Source organism: Mesitornis unicolor, unplaced genomic scaffold (genome assembly GCF_000695765.1).
Source record: "Mesitornis unicolor isolate BGI_N332 unplaced genomic scaffold, ASM69576v1 scaffold15224, whole genome shotgun sequence".
Lineage (NCBI taxonomy): Eukaryota > Metazoa > Chordata > Aves > Mesitornithiformes > Mesitornithidae > Mesitornis > Mesitornis unicolor.
In genome coordinates this window covers 45,157-66,009 of record NW_010182192.1, presented here as the reverse complement: position 1 = coordinate 66,009, position 20,853 = coordinate 45,157, and the positions used below count along the sequence as shown (strand labels likewise).

At 36.3% G+C, this 20,853-nt stretch overlaps 1 protein-coding gene across 1 annotated transcript in view; it reads right to left on the bottom strand.

Moving 5' to 3' along the window:
- Nucleotides 1–920: 920 nt before the first annotated feature.
- Nucleotides 921–20,853, bottom strand: part of SNTG2 (syntrophin, gamma 2) — a gene marked incomplete at its 5' end in the record, with an annotated part of 61,681 nt that continues 41,748 nt past the window's right edge. Inside the window, 3 exons of the mRNA XM_010183692.1 lie at nucleotides 921–1,052; nucleotides 9,972–10,082; nucleotides 13,006–13,098. Coding sequence (XP_010181994.1) covers nucleotides 921–1,052; nucleotides 9,972–10,082; nucleotides 13,006–13,098 — 336 coding nt within the window. The remainder of the gene's footprint in view (nucleotides 1,053–9,971; nucleotides 10,083–13,005; nucleotides 13,099–20,853) is intronic.

Genomic DNA, 20,853 nt, shown 5'->3' with positions numbered 1-20,853 from the left:
TAGGGAAAAAAAAGAAGGTAGATAGCCCAGAAACATCATTATGTTTTGTTATGTTTACCCTATACTGGGAACACTCTCCTCCAAACAAAACAGTTAAAGCTTTCTCAACCATACAGAGCATCACATCACAGTATAGCATCAAGGCAATCTATGAATGAACAAATGAATGATTAATGGAAGCTTTATTAATAGATAAGAAAACCTATGCCAAGTTTTCTAAAACTGACTGCCTATAGTTAGGCTTCTTAGCAGAGTCTAATGCTCTTTAGTTGATCTACCACGGTATTTAAATACATACTTAACATTACCTTGTGCATACACTGGGGCTACTTTATATGCTTAGGGCCAAGTGTGTGCTGAAGTCCTTTCCTTGATCTGCAATAGAGTACTCAGTGTTTTCCCAGAGCTAAACTCTCAGGTCTTGAAAGAACTGGACCATGGAACAATAATTTTTCAGACATATAGAAGCACAATAAAAGTTCAGTTCCTATGGCAGTTGTCTTCAAGTTTTTTGCTACAGTGAAGGCTGTAGAAATTGTCTGTGTCTCCAGCACTTTTCAAAATAAACTTAAGGAGCAAATTTTGGACACAGACTTTTGACATGTTATTTCTTGTTTCTGTCTAATAATGGGGAGTATGTATGACCATGAAAGCCAAAGTTAAAATGATACCACAAATATTATTGAATATTCACTTAGAGTTTTGGACTAATGCTGAAGATGACAAACTGATTCAGTTTGACTTAATATTTACTAACTCATAGATTAAAAACATTTAACTGATTGTGAAAACTCTTAACGTTACAGATAACACAACTATAGATTTCTTATAAAATCACAAAGTTGCAATGTCGTGCATGAAATAACTACTTTCTTTAAGAAAATAATTTATTTTCCATATTCACAACATATAATCTGGTATCAGTTACTGTACATATATTTTCTTGCAATACTCTGACTGTCTATGAATACTGGATCCACAGATGCCACTTTTGCTGCTATAAAGGAGTGAATACAGTGTAAAACTGCCGTCAGATCCTGAAATTCAAGCTCCTGAAAAAGGAAGTAAGAAAAAGAAAGGAAGAAAAAACGTGAATTCATATCTGGGTTTATAAACATTTTACATAAATACAGAACAGATTAGTCAACAAACAGCAATGAACTTTAAATGAAAATTTGAATCCCTATAGGGAACTGTAAAGTTAAAAGTCTGGGGAGGATGAGGGGACACATGCTTTGACATAGTCTGAAGGACAGTCAGATAAGCAACCTGGGAGGCCATAGCAATGATGAAAGCTAAGATAAAGTCACACTACAGCCTGCATATAGAAATATAGAAATATGGCTGGGTATGAAATTCATATGCCCTAATTCACAAAGAAACAGAGTTACTGCTAACCAGTTCTCAGATTCTTCTGACTTTTTATAACATATTTCATCTTCTGTGCACAAGTTAAATTTCTTTTTCCCAAACTCCCCAGACGGAAATGGAGTGATATTCTGACACAATGACAATAAATACAATATAAGAAATGTGCTCAATTTACATGATACTACTATTTGTAAAGTCTGAAACTAGTAAATATATTGTGGGGATACTTGGGACAGTTTTTGCTTGGGAAGAAGACATTTGTTTTCAAAATGTTGCTACATCATAGTACTTTATTGAGGCACACTCTGTATACTTGCCTTTAAACAAAAAGCAAAGCACTGGACTTTTGCTTTTCCTATTACAATATTTTATGATATCTTCTCAACAAAATTGCCTCAAACAGAATATCTGGAACTCAAAGTTACTCTTCCGGCAAAGCTCACCATCACACCCTTTATTATTTTATTATTCCCAGAAAAATGTAATTTGCTGCTACTCTCTACTCTCCCCAGCATAAGGTGACAATAAGCAATATTACTGGACAATAAGAGTAATAGAATGGCAATCAACAAGCTCCTGAGATATGCTCTTCCTGTGGTGTAACAGGCCTTACAAATGCCTTTATCCTATATGAAACATCCACAAAAACCACCAGGAAAGACCTTCTCACGCCTTGGAACAGAAAAGGTTTTGGCACCAAGCTATCCTCCTTATAGCGCTTGCTCAGTGTGCACAGAAGCCTAGCAGAACAGCACTTTCAGCCCCTAGGTCCTGCAAAGAAAATGTAAGCAGATACTTTTAGATGCATATAATAATTTGTCTTGGTAGGATCATCACAGTAGTATTTGACCCAGGAGATCACAGACGGGGGTAAGGCTGTGGTACTTTGTGTTTGAAGGATGTTTGATGTCTGTGCTGGCTGCCTTTACAATCCTGAAGCTGGCTGGTTAGGTGCAGATGTTGAGGAACAGTCCCATACATCCAAAGGAGAAGTTTGGGTTCATATTTGTGCAGGCTCAGGATACAGGTTGCTCAGAAAACTGGTGTTCTGGTGGTGGATATAGTTTGCATGCAGATTACAACAGGGAAAGGGGAAGAGGACTGGGGGTTAGTTTGGAAATATGAATTTGGTAAAAGATATGGGTGACCTTCTGGCTTGGGGCAGTGTTGATGTTGCATAGTCAGAGGACATGGCCACAAAAAGTCCCTTAGTAAGAGACTACCTTGAATATGGTTTTAAGGGTGGAAATTTGGCCTCTTTAGAACGTAATGTGGATTTTTCCTAGAAAATAACAACAATGACACTTCTTTCAAACAATGAATTGCTTTGATTATTTTTTTTTTAACATTTGTCTCAATACTCAGTCAGGCAGATGAGTGAGTGGCCAATTGTTTTATTTTTCTATACCCTCTAACACCACCCTTATGCTTGCTTGCATTAACTGTGATTGCTGGTTTTTTCTTTAACTAAGATTGTCAGACTATTTTTGGTGTATTTAGAAGAATCTGTGCATGCCTAATATTTCAATAACCAAAGCTATTTCAGTTTACCATATGTATTCTAATAAGTGGATAAGCACAACAAAGGCACTAGAAGGAAGACACCAAGAGAAGAACATAAAAGACTGGATTAGAGCAGTGGGAGGACAAGACTGCAAAACCGACTGCTGGTACTGAGAATATAAAAAATGTGCACACTGTACTGACCTCAACCACTGCCAAGTGCACAGCCAAGTAAGAAAAATGGATGTTCTTGTTTCATCTACCCACCCATGAGAGGTGGATTTATTACATATCAAAAACAGCTTGACAGGCCTGTTGCATCATTACAACGCACACACTTAATTTTATTGATTACTTCCAAGAGCTGTTGAATCACTATTTGAACAAGACGTGAGCCTTTATCACATAAAGGCAGATAATGGAGACACTGACAGATAGTGTTATTGTGCCCTGTGCATTTCATGACTTCTTTAAGGACATTGGTAAGCCTTAGTGTTTATTAGCTGTTGACAAGAGCACAACTATTACTACTGTGTTCTTTGGCATATTATTTCAATCAGATTGAAATGTTAATCATCTCTTTCGTAAAAAAAGAACAGATAAAGATATCTGCGTTTTAGCTCCTGTCCATATGAAAGTCAAAATTGGAAGGGAAATTCTAAACTCAGTTCTATATCTCAGCAAGTATACCAGGGCTTGTTTGCCATATCATGGTAGAGAGGAACAAATATATTAGTATTGCACAGCTTGTTATGACTGTTATAAGCATGCAAAGATAAATTATCAGTTGTGTTATGAAAGCTTCTTCAGCTATAAACTTTTATTTGGCCTCCTCTTTGTGACTATCATTTGTACAAAGATCAGAAGGATAAGCTGAAGTGGTGCTCTTATCCTGCAAGTATAAGAACCAGATCTGTGATGCCAACATTCAGTGCCAGATGAATTGCAGCTCCAGCTATCAATTGTACTTACATCTTTTAAGTGTCCTACAGGGGTCTGGAAGAGTCAGATGGCTTTTCACTTTCAGCTTGAGTGATTCCAAGTGTTACTCTCTACTGCTAAATATGAAACACTTTTAAATGTAGCATTGGCAGATGCAAACTTTGCTAATGCACCAGAAACTCATCTGAAAAGTTGTTATGGAGATGCTTGTCTAAAAGCAGCCAACTAAATTAATCCATTCCAGAAAATATGAAAATAAATTTCCATCAGCAATCTGACTATCCAATATTGTGACACAGGCAAAATCTTAACTCTTATCTACCATCATCTTGCAAATATTTTTCAAGTTCTCAAGATGTTCAGTATTAAACTGCCAGACTTCAGCAACAAAAGACCCATTTTAATAACAATACAGAAGGGCTTGAGTGCTAGAGAAAATTGTTGCTGCAGAGATCTTTGCTTGGAGACTCCTTAATTTGCCGTATCTCTCAACAGTACTAATATGGAATAAATATTCCCTTGGATGAATACAGTAAATCTAAAAAAAGAAGCATCTTTGCTGACCTGTCCTTGATCACTGTCCTAGAAGTTGACTTGTTTTAAAGAGACCAGGATTTACTGCAATACTGCTGCAGAGTCTAATTGCAAAATCAGTTCACATTGTACCACTGTTACATAGTTAAGGCTTGAAGTCAGTGAAGAAAACATACTGAATGCTCTCAGATAAATATGCAGGGCTTTTAATTTATGTGTGTAACAGACAAGAAGCATATGAGACCAGCAACATTTAGTTGAATCTTTAATATGGCTTACAATAGTCTATGATTTCTTTTCTTTCTTTCTCCAATGAAATATTTGAGACAAAGTTAGTCAAAGAGAAGATGCTGCAAAGAAAGATAAATAAACTCTCTTTCCATTCCCAGGGTGAATGAACTGTTAAAATATATTTCCATCTAATATTTTCCACAGAGTATAAAAGGATCAAAAAAAATAAGACGAGAAGAAAAGGGAAATGCTCAATTAAAATATGGTTGGAAAAAAAAGTCTTATCTTTCAGGTAGCTACAGTTTAGCTAAGAGAGATAAAGCGTCAATGCAATGGTGGAATTCTTAATGTTTTATTTTTATTTTTTTAACGACCTTGAAAATTCAGGGTACATGTCATATAGGCTAAGAATACCGACTATTATTAAGATTACCTGTAATTTCTCAACACTGGATCCTGTATTCAGGTACATAAGGTATATACAACTTTGCCAAATATAAATATTTTGGTTTATATTTACCATACTGTCTTTTACTGTTTTTTTACTCACTGCTGAGACACTGAAATTTGTCAGGAAGATGAGTTTTGCATCAGGGTGTTGCTTTTTACTGTTTCTGTGAAATCTGCTCACATTTGCTCACCGGAAGATTTACTTGGAGAATTTATATAAAGATATAATTTTCACTGAGCATGCTCCAGCTTCAGACTTTCACCAGGAAGGAAATTAAAGAAGTTTGAATCTGGATCAGAGAAATTTGGGCATGTTATAGTCTTCCATTTTGGAAGCAAATGATGGAATTTAATTTAATTTTTTTTTTCAATCACTCTCACCTTTTTTATGGTAACTTAGGTACTATTTACCAAAATTATTTATAAGAACATTATGAGGGACTATATTTAAGCCTTAATAAATTCAAGACAGATCAGATGAGTTGTTTACCACCAGAGTAGTGAGCCTGTTATAAAATGAAAATGAGACAATTTTGCTGTAGTCTTATCTCAAAACTCCACCTATCACTTTTAGTTTCCTACTTCTTTATTTTTCTCTCTATAATTAAAAATTATTTGCTTAATAATCTTGGTGTTTATTTAATAATCTTGTTATTTTTCTACTCCCAAAGTTGAGCCAACTGGTCTGTAAGTCTCCCTGTTTCCCCTTGATCCGTTTTTTTTAAAAAATAAAAATAAAAATAACCTGCTATGTATTCTCTGTAATATTATCCACCTACCTGGAATTCTCAAACATAACTTCCACTAGCTCCTAAGTACTGCAAAAACTAGTATTTTAAAATATTTTAACCACTTTCCATCCATATTCTGGTATGTGTTTATAATCCCTTGATGTCACTTTTAATGTGGGATGAAATTTCATTTTTTTATAACTGGAGCAAACAAAAAAGTATGTAACCTATACTTCTCTTTCACTATTTGCTCAGTTACCACAGTAAACTATGAATTATTACTTGCCTTTATGCCTTCAGCTCTCTCCCTACTACTAAAGTATTCACAGATTTGTTTTTTCTTCTTGTTTTCATGTCTTATTTTTAGTTGTAACTGTTAAGAAAAGACAAAAACAAGCAGCTTTTTGCATATGAACTTCTTATGTGTAAGTGGCACGTGTAGTCAACATGCTCCATCTGGTTGAAGAGTATATGAGTTTAACGGCCCCCCACCAAAAGGAAGTGAAAAGGCATCTCTACCTCAAAGAATTCCAAACTGATGATTCAAGGAAGAGTTGACCACAGCCCATACGAACTCCACATTAATGCCACAATCCAGGAATACTTCATAATCAAACACTTTCCTCCCCCTCTCAAAATGGTTGCAGAGATACTCCTTCATACAGATCCATTTACATGCTATGCTGCAATTTTAAAATTTCTAAGTCTCTCTTCTAAAAATATAATTCTGATTTACTACAAAAATGAAGTGATAAAATCATATATGTGTGCATGTGGGGAATTTTTGCCTTACTTGTAAAAGAGGTGGACACCTCAAAGGAGCTGAATTTCTAGAAGTGTGGCACAAATTGTTGGCAGGGACTGGGAGGTCCTGTTCTCACCCTGCAGGGAATTGAAGGCAGGAAGAACAATTTTTTGCAAACTTAACTTTACTGTTTACTACCAGGTGAACATAAGTCACCTGTATCAAGCTTTATTTCACACGTAGTGGGTCATTTACTTAGGAAAAATGAAAATTTTATCATTTTATGACATTTTATGTTTCTCATTTTTGGCTGCATTTCACTGTACAGCACCATCTGGCTTAATGAAATCTTTTTCAGTACAATAAGCTGAGGTAGATACTGTATTCTACTATACTATGGGTATCAGTGTTGGCTATTTCCTGACTAATCTGTAATTCTGAAGTCTAAGAAATAATACTGTTTAAGTGGTGGACATGTACCTGAATATATATACCACTTATCTAAAGTGGAGAGGCTGCAGAGCTGTATCCCACTCCCATTTAATGTGAAATCCTAGTGAGTACACTGCACTGCAGAGGCAGTGGTAAAAGTTATAGCCACTGAAATTCTGATAAATCCTCAGCTACTTAGTATCAGCCTTTCCTCTGAACTTTATTGAGCTTTTCCTGGGCTCTTCCAACAGTGACAACACATATATATATTATGTACATATACACTTATAATTCTATATGAACCAATCATGTATCATCTTCTATCTGATAATTTCAAGGTATAAATATTTCAAATATTCATTAAAACTTTGCAAATTACAAGGTGTAATTAAAGCTATACAAAAGAAAAATTGTTAATGTTTTAACAAATCAGTCTCCTGGACAAAATTTATCATTAGGTAGAATTATCATTAGGACTCATTTTTATCATTATTTTACAGATAGTAAAATTTTCATAAAAATGCTAAAATTTACTAATTTTTTACCTAAAGAATAAAATGCAGGTAAAATCAATGATAAACAATTGAAGCGAGCACAGAAATAAAAATAAAATAAATTTTTAAAAGTCAAATTGTTTACCACAATGGAAAGAAGGATGAAGTGCCTAGACCTTTCTCCTGGGGCAGGGGCAGGTGGCAGACCTGCTTGCTAAAGGTGCGCTCAGGGGGAGGACCTCCTGCAGCAGGTGGCTGAGCTGCAGGAGATGGAGAGAAGGATATGTAACACCAGGGAGGCTAAGAAGGAGTTAAATAGCAGGAATCAGATAGCTCCAAGGGAAGTCTGCAGTGGACCTATGGTCAAACTAGCTAAAAATACCCCCCCACACCTGCACACATAGAAGGGAAGAGGGCTCACAATGCAGAAGAGTGGAAGCTTGCAACAGCAAGAACCAGCAGGAGAAAGAGACATCCCCTGAAGCCTGAGGTGTCCTTGAAGAACCACTTCACTGCGGTGTAGACTGAAGAGGCTGAAGACCCGTCACATCAGGAGAGAAAATGAAGCTGAGTAAACCAACCCAATCTGCTTCCCATATAACAACCAGCACAACTAAGAAAAGGTGATGGGTGATAGTAGTAGGCGACTCTCTTCTGAGAGGTATGGAGGCACCCGTTTGCGAACCTGATGCACTCACTAGAAAGGTGTGCTTCTTACCGGGGCCTCGTATCAGGGACATCACTGAGATACTACCAGGCCTTGTACAGTCCACTGACTATTATTAACAGTTATCTACTGTTTCATGTGGGCACCAGTGATACAGCCAGGAACAGTCTGAGGAGAATCAAGAAGGATTACAGAGCCCTGGGAGTGGTGGTAAGGAACTCTGGAGCACAGGTGGCTGTTTTGTGAGTCCTCCCAGTCAAAGGAAAGCGGTTTGAAAGGGCCAGGCAAATCTGGCAAATCCACAAATGGTTACAGGACTGGTATCGGAGTCAGGGATTCGGCTACTTAGACTGTGGGACTTGCTTTGAGAAATCTGATCTAGTGGGGGTTGATGGGGTCCATCTGTCAGAGAAGAGGAAGCATCTTCAGTAATAGACTTGCCAAGCTGGTGAAGAAGGCTTTAAACTAAAGTTGTTGGTGAAGGGGAACTTTGATCCATCTCACTCCTACCAGTTAGATGCCAGTGCCAGCAACAGATGTCCAGAGTCTGGAGAGGGATCACAGGTCAGCAGGTGAGAATGTGAAGAGCAGCACAAAGGAATTCCAGTCACTCCAGTCAGTAAGTCAGCTTCATTAGGAGCCCAACTTAAATGCCTCTGTGCAGATGCACATAGCATGGAGAATAAACAAGAGCAGTCAGAGATGTGCACATGCCTGCAGGGCTGTGATCTTACTGGCATCACAGAGATGTGGTGGGATGCCTCCTGTGACTGGAGTGTTTGAATGGAATGATACAAGCTTTTTAGGAAGAAGAGGCAGGGGAGACAAGGAGGTGGTGTTGCTATGTCAATATAGCTGGAAGTCATGGAGCTCCTCCTAGGGTTGGATGAGGAGCTGACCAAGGGCTTATAGGTCAGGATTAAAGGGAGGGCAGACACAGGTAAGATTACAGTGGGGGGTCTGCTACAGGCCACCCAACCAGGAAGACCAAGTGGATGAGGCCCTCTATAGAAAGACAGAAGCAGCCTCATGTTCACAAGCCCTGGTCCTCATGGGAGACTTCAACTATCCTGATAGCTGTTGGAGGGACAGCAAAGCAGAGGGTAAGCAGTCCAGGAGTTGGATGGAATGGAATGCGTTGATGATAACTTCCTTCCCCAAGTGACAGAGGAGCCAATAAGGAGAAGCAGTATGTTCGACCTTGACCTTACCAACAAGTAGGGGCTGGTGGGGAATGAGGAGGTCAAGGGCAGCTTTGGCTGCAGTCACCATGAAATGGTGGAATTCAAGATCCTTTAAGCAGTGAGGAGAGCACACAGCAAACTCCCTGCCCTGGACTGAGAACTGGAGGAAAGCTAATGTCACTCCAGTCTTCAAAAAGGGTAAGAAGGATGACCTGGTCAACTACAGGCCAGTATTCTTGCAAGAATATCCCTTTATAAACTAATAAATGTCACATAATAATTTATTTTATTGACAAACCTTAAGCACATATTGGCTTAAAATTTTAATTCTACTATACAGCAGCTTAAAAATATATCTAGCTTTTAAACAGTTTTATTTTTCCTTTACCCTTTTAAAAGCAGGTTTTAGATATTATATCTACTATAGGTTGACTAAACAACTTCACAGAAATCATCTTTCTGAAAGAGTGAAACACTGTCATAATACAATTCAGTAACAGTCTTCTACAAATAATTTAATCTATAGATACTACATCAATTCTGTTTCTTGTGGAGCTTCTAGAGAATAGGAAAAAAAGTTAAATTGTAATATGGAGTTCACCATATGCATGTGCAGCAGATTTTCGAATGTCTTGATAGTTATTCAATTTCATTTTTTACTAAACTGAGAAAAAGGATATTGCTTACCTTTGTCTCAATTTGTTTGGTGTCTAGATTTTGAAACAGTAGCTTTACTCTTGTTTTCCCATCATCTGAAGACCCTTTGAGCTGAGAGAACTTAAACCTCCACAGTACGTTCTAAAGAGAAATAAATTTGGTTAAAGACTTTGTTACTCACTCTTACTTAGAAGTACAGATGATCAATGTTTATGTATTAAGATAAAATATTAGGGCAGTAAACTAAGCACCTGATAACAGACTGTTTGCGGAGCAAATACAATTAACAGCTCTGTATCATATGTGAAAGCAAAAGGTACAATATTAATATTCACCAATTAAAAATTATTTAGAAATTCTTTGAAATGTAAACATTTCAGTTGCCTACACAATACCAAAAACCATAGCAAAAAATTCTAGAAAGATCCATGAGGTTATTTGTACCAGTTTCACTATAAACACAATTCCAAACCATATCTTGATCTTTCCTATTTCAGCTGGCCCATCTGCCAAATGTAGATAATAATGTCTTAGACAGATTTTGCAAAGCTGAATTTACTGATCTGTGTAACATGGTTTGAAATCTTCAGATAAAATAAGCTATAGAAATGCAAAAATGCTATTATTGAATGTAGTCTCACAAACCACAAAGAATATGCTCTACATTATACAGTAGTTTATAAAATATACAAGAATTCTAGGCTTCTTGGTCTCCTACAGGTTTATGAATGACATCTTACTACTGTTGACAAATGCTAGATTGACAGGTATGTTTTTATAGTTATAGAGACACTTTTTAAAAAAAAATACTGGGAAATTATTTTTTTAATCTAATGTAATTTTCTGTATATATTTGAATGTTTTCTTTTGATTGCCTGAAAAGGTATAAGTTTAAAAAAAACACATGGAAACAACTTGTATTAAAGCTTCCTACTGATGTTTCCTTAGTGCTTATAATCTTCATGAAAATTCTATGCACATGTTGAAATACGATTCAGTCTCTGGACACTGCTGAGGAAACACAAATTAAATACTTCAAAGTCTATTTCATAAGCATATACAGAAATTTTTTTTTGCTATGCTCCATTTTCCAATATACCTCATTGCAAAATATTATTTTCATGTAGATCACTGCTATCAGTGGTCTTCAGAACCCTTCTCATATTTTGAAAGAGAATGCCCTATAAATAAAAAAGTGTTTACAGAAGGCACAAAAAGCCTGATTCCATCTCCTGGTTCCCTGCAGACATAAATGTCATTGACTTAGACAAATATAACATACAAAGAAAAACCCAACTATGCTACAGCATTGTGATGGTGCTTAAACTTTAGATTCATGAACAGATTTTAACTGGGTCCAGACGGCCTAATTAGACCACCTGAAAGTATTCAAAGCTTAAATGAGTTTGGATCTAAATAGGACAGATGAATGTTCCCTATATAATGTAACTGCTAGGGGGGAGATGAAACAAGACCTTAGGAACAATTCAGCAATAATAGGCATTGCTGGAGTCATCATCTCTCTTAACAGTTGACATTGAGTGCAAAAGAAAAGAAGTAGATGGCTCTGGAAGGTGGAATAAAATGCACACTTTGGGATCCCTTTATCTTGGATGAGTGGCTGGAGGCACAGGATAGGGAAGGTGAACATACTAAGCCAACTACTTAAAAAACTCCATCTACAATCAGATATGAAGCAGCTATAGGCCACAAGAGCATGTCTGTGATGGACCCAAAATGGCAAAAGCTGAATGAGTTAAGCTCATCATGACCCTTGAACAGAACATGTATGAAATGAAGTAATTCTTTCAAACAAGTTTAACTTTCCTCCAAAACTGTTCCAGAGAAGAGGTTTCTAAAAGACACTTAAACTCCTAAGCAAAAGTTCCTGTCCTTTTTTATTTTGCCATTTGTAATAAGGCTCTTTTTATATTATATTACAGACTGTAATAAAGAAGATTTTTTTTATTGAGTACATGAGCTGGTTGCCCAAAATTTGAGATCCGGGCTTAGAGTCGTAGGGCAGATGGGGGACTGGCCTTCATTTTAATAGGCCTGTATGAACACTGGCTCTGGTGTAAGACCATTATTTGCATCAATAGATGACTTTAATTTCATATTCATTAATGCCAAGAGAAGAAAGTTTTTCAGCAAAATTGCTGTGTCTCTAATGAACTGTTAATGGCTTGACCACTTCAACAATCTATCCACTGTTGGCAGGATATATTCTGACAAATCTATGAGTGTTGGTCAACACAGTTAGCTTTGGCTGACAATTATGGGTAGTAAGATGAACTGCGGAAACCACCCATTACTGCCTTACTCAGGCTTGAGGATGCAGAAGACATTGCCATCTCTCACACAGATGAACAATAAATTTCTTTGGCTCTCTGGAATTTTCACAGTTTAACAACAGAATCAATCTATCTGACATTCTGTATTTCTGCTTAGGCAAGCAACAAAGGTTGATCTAAATCCTCATCATCATCAATAGTGAATACAGTCACTGCAGCTCTAAGTCCTATCCTTCCTATAGGTAATATTTTGGTTCTACTGAATGGAGTAGATTTTAACTATGACTTATTTTCTGATTTTGCAAAAAGCAGTATCAATAGAGAAGTTCATAATTTTAAAGGTGAGAGAACACCCAATCAATCTTCACATTTAAAAGAAGTATTTTATGTAACCTAAAGTAATGAGATAACTTTCTGTAGGTAATTCGTGATTACACACAAAATGTGTACAATTACACAAAAAGAACAATTTCAGAATGGAAGTTCTCTGCTAAGTATAACCTTCCTTTGCTTTTATCACTTGAAAAGAAAACTAATTTTTTATATTTTTCTCCAAAATTTATCTTTACATGCTAAGACACAAGTATAATTGTCCCTTTTTAGTTCCAAACTGACTAATTTCGGTAGTGCTGTATAAATAAAAAGTACAAGAAGTACTCAACATCAGCATAAAAAAATTAATACTGAACAACATAAAAATTATGGTTAATGACAAGACCAATAATAGTAAAATAAAACAGAGTTATGTTTTCCTTTCTTTTTTCTCTTACCTTTGTTTTACTGTCAAAACAGGTAAATCCCAGAGCAAAGTCAACTGTGAAACACAGACTATCCCCTTGCCAACTGCACATGTATGTTTTAGACTGGAAAAAAAAAGGCATGATGTTTGAAAGATCAATCATCATCATCACTTATCATATAAAAATAATATTTTATCCATTTTTTGTGTGGGAAGACATTCAGCTGGCAATTGCTTTATATTATTACATTTGAAAATCCGTCAAAAACTTCTCAATGTAGGTCAATATAAGATTTGTCAGCTAGATATTAACTGGAAGTCTTCTATATTTTGAGTCACATTTCCAGAAAATAAATACTGTATTCTTGGAAACCATGCCTTAATAAATGCAACACAGAAGAAAAAAGCCAAATCTGATTATTTCAAAGCTTTTGGAAAACTGCTTAGACTTGACCTATTAATGACTTCTAATATAATTTCCAGCAAATGTGCAGGTAACAGTGACTAAATGTTTAGTGTTTGCAATCTAATTATGAAAAAGCTACCTGTTTACTTGACCTCTCTGAGTTAAACATCGCAGACAGTCTTTTTCTATTTTGCAACACTTTTTCATTTGTAAACTTAGGTGACATGCCAGTGTAGCACTATGTTAGTTAATACCAGTTAATGAAATTTACTACTACTAATAATAAATATCACTCATTAGTCAGCCCTGATATTTGCTAGACAGTGCTATATATACATAAATTCTTTGATCTTTCAGGTTAAAGAAAAATTCTGTTTTATAAGAAAACACAGTTCTGTTTAAACTTCTGAATGAGCTTTACAGTAAAAAGTCAATTACTATTCATCTTTATATGTGTTTTTAAGGCTAGCTAACTATGGGTATGCGATGGATTCTGAAGACACATAAAGAAACTTTTGTTGTTGATTTAATATGCAATAGCTCGATGACATTCACTATTCACAGTTAATGGCAAAAACCCCATTACCTTAAGCATAAGTAGAGATCAGATCCTTTCTCCAGCCTTTCCTCACCTCACCTTACCAGTCCTTTTAAAAATGATACCTTTCTGCTTTCTGAAATGTTTGATTGTTTATTTCTGCCAAAGGAGCATTACTTTGCTGTCATTGATATTTCATAAACTGTAATGCTACCTCATGCTTAGATATTTGTTTAGATGAAATTTTGGTATCTGGATAGTTCCTATAAATCACAAAAAATTATTTTAACATATGAATGGCCTAGAGGAGACTGAAAGCACTAACAAACTTGCTTAAGTTGAAAATTGTAATTTTAATTGTTTTTTAAAGATTTTCAGTACAATATAAAACTTCCGTATTTAGTAATTGTAAAGGTTTCCTCATTCCAGTATTAATAAAAATATTTAGAGGTATACTAAAATAGGAATATCTGAGTTACACATATGACATTTTATAAAGGTTTTTGAAGGGGCTGGGAATAAAAATAATTTATTAGTACAGATTACTATTACAATCAGCTCAACAATGACAGAGATGTATACAACTTCTGAATAAATTACTTTGCTCATTGGTGTTCAAAGATCATGTATGGCATTTTAAAGGATTTCAGTGATTGATATTCAATTAGAACCTCATTTAAATATCCCCACCTTTTATTCAGTAATTATAAGGAGGCATTAAGCACCAGTTATAACTTCTTCTCCATTATTTTCCAATTAAAAAGGTTATACTAGCTGAGCTCTGACTCAGCAAAGCAATTTTTAAAACATATTAAATTAGATTCCCGCAATGGGTAAGCTCAGCCACAGATTTTGAATACTGAAATGAACTATTCACAAATAATTAGCCTGGAGTTTAAAAATACTCAGTATTTGCAAATAATGGAACTGGTTTGGAAATTATTTGCAGACAAATACTAGAGACAGAATATGCTGCATTTTCGCTATGATAAACATCCCAATTAGATATATAAAGTTTATACTTTAAAACTACTAATAGCTTTTTATTTACAACAGAATTAGTTTGGATATTGCCATGTAAATTTAAAAGCCTGCCTATGGCATTAGCTTAATGACTTTGAACAAGTTCTCAGCTCTCCGATAAGGACCCCCATCTCCACTCATTAACACAGTACTACAGAGCACTACCCCTTTTTATTCTTGCCTTCGGAATAAGCTTCTCATACACTTGCAATTGTGTGATCATCCCTGGTTATGTACAATTGTTTACATGGACTTTTAATATAAGAAATCTAAGCTTAGCTGTCTTTTATTGAATCTTGCAGGAAGTAAAATATCATGGCATATTAGCCAGCTTGAAAACTTATAGTTTAAGCAACACAGAAGAAAAGAACAAGCTATTTAAAAAATCTTCCTTATCAATTAGAAATGAGATTTTCCTGGGCTTAGGCGTAATATTAGCATATCACGAAACTTCTGGCGTCTGTAAACAGAAGTAGATGAGTATCTACAAATTTATCAACCTTAAGATATCTATTAAAATATTTTCCCATCATAAAACTATACCCTAGTAGCCAGATAAATTTGCATAGCTCGTACACATATGAATATTCAGAAGGTTAGCAACTGTGGTATAGCAACCATCTTTGGCTTGCACTGCTCCAGACAAGATGCAAAAGTTTTTCCAGTTCTAACCTTGGTGATTTTTAACATCATGGGAATGTAGACTGGGAGTTTAAGCCTGATGAGATTCTTTGGTCAAAGTATTAAAAATTTAGCTGTGAAAAGGAAGGCCTCATGCCTGAACTGCAACAGCTCAGAAAATTGTAGAATAAATCCTAGATGAATCCTTTAATATTTTCCAAGCAATAGTGAAATGATCTGCAAAATAATTACTTATTAAAAAAGATGATTGCAAAATTTTTCTCTGTAACTTGTCAGGTATTAGTATCTCAATTCATATACGTTTAACTCATTAAAAGATCGTTAAGTTGATAATATGACTGTCCAAATAGGAGAACAGTGCTTCTGACTCATTCATAGAAGGAATCTTAGACCTCTTGTTCCTATTCAGAAGCATGGCACTGGTTTATCTTTGACACTGGTACCTGTCCTCCCAGACCCTGAGAGGACTTAATAGTTACAATGACTATAATATCTTTCCCACAGCCATAGACATTTCCCAGAAATAATTCCACTTTGAGCTACCCTGCCTATTTAGCAGACTGTCTCAGGATTCCAGAGAGGAGGGCATAAATATATCTCAGATTGCTGTACAGTGAGAGACAGAGCCTGGGCAACAAACAGAATGACGGACCATTTCGTATGTACTCACTGGCCTGTGATATGATTGGACGCACAGAGACCTGGTGGGAAATAAGCACCATCACAGCCCAGGCACAGGCTGCTTAGGAAGGAAATGCAAAGAAGAAAAAGATGACTCTTGAGTTGCATTGTACGTGTAGAGGTCCTTGGCCACACAGAGCTGTAGTATGAAACCAGAAGGAAGCCAGCACGCCTGCTAGATCAAAAGCCTTCTGATTTCGGCACAGAGGTGTGGATCTCCCAGGTAAGCTGAAGCCGAAGCTGTAAGTAAGTTTGGTTGCTTCAGAGACTGTGTAGTCCAAATGTTTCTAGATAAATCCGGACATACAATAGATTTTTGTGTTTACTGGAATATGAGCTTATTGAAATGCTTTAGCTCTGGGGGGTGAGTCCTGACATAAGAGACGTTGGACACCTATGGATCTTTTTCAAGACACAGAATCTTTTAATGTTACTCTGACGTGAGATTGTATTCTGTCCAAGAAACAGAGGTTCCACTTGTTTATATTTTTCAGTAAAATTCTTTAAAATCCTGTTTACTGATAAGGCCTGTCTGTTGAGAAGTTACATTCTGAGATCATCAACAAAGATTCATAATTAAAAAAATATAATTTTAGATAATTTTTAAAGAATTAGGATGGTCAGTTAATAACCTTTTTTCATAAGTATTCCTTTTCCTAAGATTTCCTTTATTTCCTTGGCAAATAAAGTTTCTAAGGAACAAATGAAATTCAGTGATGTTGCTCATGTAAGGGCAACACAGAAAGATGACATAGTGTATATTTGTTTTAATGGAGTTTACTTTTGTAACTCTAGTGTTATTTTCCCTAATGCCTCATCGAGCTTACAGTTTCAAAAATTAAGCTGATGCCTGTCTACATTGTGGTTAATTATTGGCTTGCACAAACAATAACCTCACTTTTGCTTTAGCTACAGCATTCATATGAATATATTAAGTCTTTCTAGAGTCAGCCATGTTCTGTTGACCAGGAATCCTAGTGGTTTTGATCAGACAAATTACAGAAATAAACACCAGTCTTCTGTTCTAAATGAATTCAAATTTGGCACATACATGATCTTGCTTGTTCATTTTCCAAAAAGCAATTGAAATGTAGATAATAACATTACATTTTCTGCTTAAACTACACATTTCCCCTGTTACTCTGTCAACTATGTACACATACATTTGCTTGAAGATGGGCTGTAAAGGTAAGTGGGAACACAGAAACTATTTCTCACTACGCTCATAGAATTCAATGCTTACTCACTAAAAATACATAATAAAAATAATCAGAGAGCAAAGTATTTGAGCAAGAACCATATCCAGATCCATATGCACACAGTATATATATTGCACTCTGTATTCATATTATTCACTTATTCACTTTAAGTTAAAATATTATTCCTTGTGTGGAAGTAATATGTCATCAAAATACAAAATGCAAAAATCTTAATAAAACTTTGACTTTGCTTAGAACAAGGAGTATTTCCATTAAAATCGAATTAACATTTTTCATTAATCTAATGAATACATTTTTGTAATATATTTTTCCAGACACGTCACCTCTTTTACATGTAAAATAAAACAATTGATGAGAACACAGTTTTATAAAACAGCACCTACTTCATATATTATAAAACAGCCATTGTCATCTGGTTCTGGTCTTTTTACTTTTTCATTGTTAACTACTGATGAATATGGATACAAGCCAGTAACAACAGTATATGCATTTAGCATGTTTAATTTAGTAATGACTCCAAAATCTATTAAAATTAACAGCAAAGCTCTTTTGAGGTATTCAAGATTGTTGTTATTTAATGAAAAAAAAAAAAAAAAAAAAGCTTAGCTACATGCAGGTCAAAACCAAGTGACTAAAAATCTCAAGCAACTAAAATATCCCAAACTGAGCACTTTTTCCTATTAAAGTCGTTGACTTTTCAACGAAGTCCATAATCTCATAAAGACTTAAGAAAGTAAATGGTATACAGATGAGGAGGAGAGTGGGATTCTAATGGGCTAAACACATATGAGGCAATTTTTTTCTAATTATCTATTAAACTGCAGATTAACTTAATAATTAAATTGAATTGTAAGAGTTTGCCCTAGAACTCAATTAATGGTCAACATATAAATCATATTAACAGAAGACATCAGGGTTGACAATTTGAACTGATAAAATTTTAATATAATCAAATATCGCTGATATTTGTTTCTTCTTATTTCTGAGACCAAAGCCCACCTAATATTACATTTATTATTTTTTTAGTCTTTCTGTTAGTGTGGGTACCTGTAAAAAATGTCAGGAAGTTTTTGGGACTTGTCAGGAACTTAAATGCCTGAAACAAAGAAGGACGTAAATTATGTGCTCTTTATTATGCATTAGAAACAAAATAATGCACAACATAATTTAAGATACAGTGAGGGTAAGGAAAAAATATATTCTAACAGCAGACAGTTTGGAGCACAGATTCTTGCACTAATACTTTATAAGGCAGCTTTTTAAAAGCTATTAAATCATACAGGAGTGAAAGGAGTAAGGTTTCTTAATGCATCCAGTGTATCTGTGTAAAACACAGAGTTTGCTAAAAGCCTTAATATGGGCACAGCTAGGTCAAGAATGAGCTTTTTTGAAAATTCCGCTTCTAGCATAAAAAAAAAACCTCTAAGAAAGATATGGAGATGATAATAGGAGCAACCAGAGTTGTTAAGGTTGGACTGGGAAATACATCTCAGCCTACATACAGAGAATGTACTAGGAGACATACAAAATTAAACCTCTTAATTCTGAAAACAGTCTGCAAAGTATTCTTCAAGTCTTTTCATAAAATACGAGATTGGAAGGGAACACAAGGATCATGTAGTCCAACCTTTCAAGGTAAAAGTATAGTTTAAATGAGATGAGTCAGCACCCTGTCAAGCTGACTCTTAAAACTGACCAATGTAGGGGAATTAACCACTTCCCCTGGGAGACTGTTCCAATGTCTGATTGATCTTATGGTAAAAAAATGTCTTCTAGAGTTCAATTGGAATCTCTCCAGAAGCAGCTTGTGTCCATTACCCCTTGTCTTTTTCATATGACTCCTTATGAAAAGGGAGTCTCCATCTTCTTGGTAGCCACTCTCTATGTACTAGCACATGGTAATAAGGTCCCCCCCTAAGACTTCTCTTCTCAAGGCAGTTTTCTCAGTCTTTCTTCATATGGGAGGTCTTCCAGTCCTCTGATTGTCCTCATCACCCTTCTCTGGACCCTTTCCAACCTTTCTGCATCTTTTTTGTATAGCAGGGACCAAAATTTGACACAGTACTCAAAGTGTGGTCTGTCCAGTGCCAAGTAGAGAGGAGTAACGACTTCTTTATCTCTGCTGGTGATGCCCTTTTTAGTGCAACCCAGCATTCTGCTGGGTTTCTTTACAGCTGCAGCACACTGTTCACTCATGTTGAGCTTGTCATCCACCAAGACTCCCAGGTCCCTTTCCACAGGGCTGCTCTCTAGCCAGGTGGAGCCCAGTCTCAGCTGCATTCTTGGATTATATATTCCCAGATGCAAGACCTTACATTTGTCCTTGTTGAACTTCATACAGTTCCTGCTAACCCATCCAGACTGCCCAGGTCTTCCTGGAAGGTGGCTCTCCCTTCTGGAGTGTCAACTACCCCACTCATCTTGCTGTCATCAGCAAACTTCATCAAGGAGCTCTTGATCCCAACATCCAGATCACTAATGAAGATATTACATAGCGTTGGGCCCAATATTGATCCCTGAGGAACCTCAGTTGTGACCAGTTGCCAGTTTCCCACTCACTGGACAGACTACCTATCTATGTTGTAGTTTGTCAGTTTTTCAAGGAGAAGGCTGTGGGGGACCATGTTGAAAGCCTTGGAGAAGTCTAAGTGGACAATGTCCACTGCTTGTCCCGCATCGACCAAACAGGTCATTCCGTCATAGAAAGCAATCCGATTTGTTAAACATGATCTGCCCCATGTGATTTCATGTTGGCTTTTCCCAATCACATGTCCCACTTTACTGGTGATACTACTCAGGAGAATTTGCTCCATAATCTTCCCAGGGATCAACGTGAAACTAATGGGCCTGTAATTACCTGGGTCCTCCTTGGAACCCTTCTTGTATGTAGGGGTGACATAAGCCTTCTTCCAGTCTTTGGGCATGTCTCCTGATCTCCACGACTTCTCAAAGATTATGGCCTCACAATGACATCAGCCAGCTCTCTTAGCACCCTCGAGTAGATGGCATTTGGGACCATTGATTTATATGGGTCAAGCTCCTGTAATAGTTGACACACCAGCTCTTCCTTCACTGATGGCAGGTCTGTGTCTGCTTCAATATGGATAGTTGTTTCCATGGCCTGGGACCCAGCAGCACCAGTAAAGACAGAGGTGAAGAAGGTGTTGAGGACCTCTGCCTTTTCAGCATTGTTGGTGACTAGTTCACCTCTCCTGTTAAATAGTGGGCCAATATTCTCCTTCTGTTTCTGCTTGCTGTTAATATATCTGAAGAATCCTGTCTTGAAGTTTCTGACATCCCTGGCCAATTTCAGTTCAAGCTGATCTTTTGCTTTCCAAACTGCATTGCTGCATGCTTTGGCAATGCCTT